Source organism: Vicia villosa, linkage group LG1, assembly GCF_029867415.1.
Source record: "Vicia villosa cultivar HV-30 ecotype Madison, WI linkage group LG1, Vvil1.0, whole genome shotgun sequence".
Classification (NCBI taxonomy): domain Eukaryota; kingdom Viridiplantae; phylum Streptophyta; class Magnoliopsida; order Fabales; family Fabaceae; genus Vicia; species Vicia villosa.
The window spans coordinates 30,068,124-30,070,757 of NC_081180.1; the positions used below are offsets into that span (position 1 = coordinate 30,068,124).

Here is a 2,634-nt window from a genome sequence, read left to right on the forward strand (position 1 = left end):
TTAGGCTTGCGTGTCATCACCAGGGAGTGAAAGCAAAGATTCTTTATACACTATCGATGGGGATCCATGTGAAACTGCACTATCTGGAAAGCATTTGTATGAGGAACCCTCTATAAGCTCTCCTTTATCGTTATACCTCAACAATCTAGTCCCATCTGTTACAATGATATCACCATCTTTTGTAGAGCATATTGGAGAAAATTGATGAGGAGATAGGATTTGCATAGGGAAAACAATAGCCTTAATCCAAGACGAATTTACATTGTATTCTTTCATCAACCATATTTCAATTCTACTATTTTCACAATCCATAGTCCATAAACTAAGAAATTCTCGATATACCCACAACTCATAATGATCAGACTTATGGCCTACACCATTTGGATAAGGCATATCAAAAAGTTTCCTTTCTGTTAAATCAAATGCAATAATAACTTTCATCAATGAATCTGAATGTAAAGCCACCCAATGAATAGCATCGTTAAAGAGCGATCCCACTCTGGGCTCTATCTTGTCGATCGTATAAAGGAAGTAAGTATCCTCAATTTCCTTCCACTTGTTATCTTTCAATGAGAAATATTCCAAACGTGAAAAATCTTCCTGGGCTAGAATACACGACAATGAAACCACCACGTAATCATCTCTTAACTGATCATATCCAAAACCATATAGATAATACAAATCACGTAACTCTAAATTTGTTTCATATTCACCAGGAGCTAAAGGTATTTGTTTGTGAACATAGGTGCATGGATTAAATATGCAGAAACTCGAAGAATATTGGATAAATATAAAGCCTCTACAAGAACTTATAATTTGAATAAGAGAATCAGGTTGGGGATTCAAAAAATTGAACCGTTTAACAGAAGCATTCTTTAAGTCAAGTTGTTCTTCAAAATTTATAGATATTGTTTGGCGTAATTCATTTGATATGAATTCAATTCTACGAGTTGGTGTTGTAAGTTGAAAATGTAATTTGGAAAAATTGGGATCAGAGATAAGAGAAAACCATGGTTTAGAAACACATTTGAAACGAATAAGAGACTTCACTGGTAAATTTAAAAGGATTGTAGTTATCAGTTCTCCAGGCACATAAGATTTCGTTGTTGTCGTCTTTGTCTTTCTCTTTCCCATCTTCTTCTTCTGCTCCATGCTCCTTTCTTCTCTTCGTCTTTTTCTTATCGTTTTTTGTGCTAATAGCATATGAACCTTCTCATCATTTAAGCTTTTTTTAAATGAATATCAATATTTTTTACTTGGTAAGTCTTTAAATTTTTTACAAATTTCTTTTTAGAAAATTTTCAATGTCATCTTTTATTTTAACAAATTTCCTTTTAGTTTTCGATATCAAATTTTAGTCTGCCTTGTTAAATGAATATAAAGCACGAATAAATAGAATATTTTAATATAAGGAATTTGATTAAAATTTTAAATATAATTATTTTAAAAAATTTCTTTTTAGTTTTCCATATCAAATTTTAGACTGCCTTATTAAATGAATATAAGGGACAAATAAATAGAATATTTTAATATAAGGAATTTGATGAAAATTTTAAATATAATTATTTTAATCAATTACTTATTTTAGTTTTTAATATCAAATTTTAGTCTGCCTTGTTAAATGAATAAAGGGCACGAAAAATAGAATATTTTATTATAAGGAATTTGATTAACATTTTAAATATAAATTACTATATATTAAAAATAATAAAAATAAATTAAATATCTCATCAAAGAATAAATATTTATTACTTCTAGTTTAGAAATAAATATTTAGAAATCAGTAATGTTTACCCTTCTGTATTAAAATTGGGAGGCTGTGTAGGAAAAGACACATTGAATGTGAATAAGCAGTTTGTTTTTGATGCTTAATAATTTCTAACAACTTCGATTGCAAATGTGGTTGATTTGGTGAAAATAAAATTGAGAATTTTCTGTTTTGTGTATATTTGAAACAGTAATGGAAGGGGAAGAGACAGCGTGCCTTTTAGTTGTCCCGCGAACTGGAAATATATTTACGGTTCTAAGTCATAGTTATACTTCCGGTTAGTTCCCAACTATTCCTACGTTCATGTCTAATATGATGCGAATCGAAAATATATATCCGATTTTTAAAGGCGTTTTTAAAATTTCGTGTGGTACGGTGAAAAATAGATGGGATAGAATAAAAAATTTCCAAAATAAACTAGACAAATTAAACATAAGGTTGTCGTAATTTTTTTTCTAGATATTTTATTGGTTAAAATTAACTCTATTATAAATATAATATAATAATAAAAATACTACAAAGAAAACCACTAAGCAGACCTACCCTAGGGGCTGATTTTGCCTAGGACCTCAAAATTTTGTCTATATAAATATATGTATATGTATGGGAAACTGTTATGATATCTCAAAAATTTTATATAAATTTATGATATGATACCTTAATAACATTAAAAAAGTTTTATTTCTAATAATTTAATAAATATTTTTTACATAACATAAAATAAATTCGATTTAACTAATATTAGTTTACAAAAAAATAAAATAAAAGCCTCATTTTGGATTGCCTTAGTGGTGCTAAGTAAAAGAAAAACATGAAAACAATAGAAGAGCATAAAGTTCAACGAAGAAATAAACGGACTTAAACAA

At 28.3% G+C, this 2,634-nt stretch overlaps 1 protein-coding gene across 1 annotated transcript; it reads right to left on the reverse strand.

Moving 5' to 3' along the window:
• Nucleotides 1-1,152, reverse strand: LOC131603279 (F-box/kelch-repeat protein At3g06240-like). The gene is made up of 2 exons (XM_058875613.1): nucleotides 1,024-1,152; nucleotides 1-690 (listed from the first exon to the last, which is right to left on the reverse strand). The coding sequence occupies exons 1-2, from the start codon at nucleotides 1,150-1,152 to the stop codon at nucleotides 1-3; spliced, it is 819 nt and encodes a 272-aa protein (XP_058731596.1).
• Between the last annotated feature and the right edge of the window lie 1,482 nt (nucleotides 1,153-2,634).

Excerpts from the sequence above, each read along its gene's own strand:
- LOC131603279 (XM_058875613.1), bottom strand. The coding sequence starts at position 1,152 with ATGGAGCAGAAGAAGAAGATGGGAAAGAGAAAGACAAAGACGACAACA. Across the intron at positions 691-1,023 it reads CTCTTATTCGTTTCAAATGT|TTACGTGATTTGTATTATCT; the intron begins GTTTCTAAACCA and ends ACAAATTTAGAG.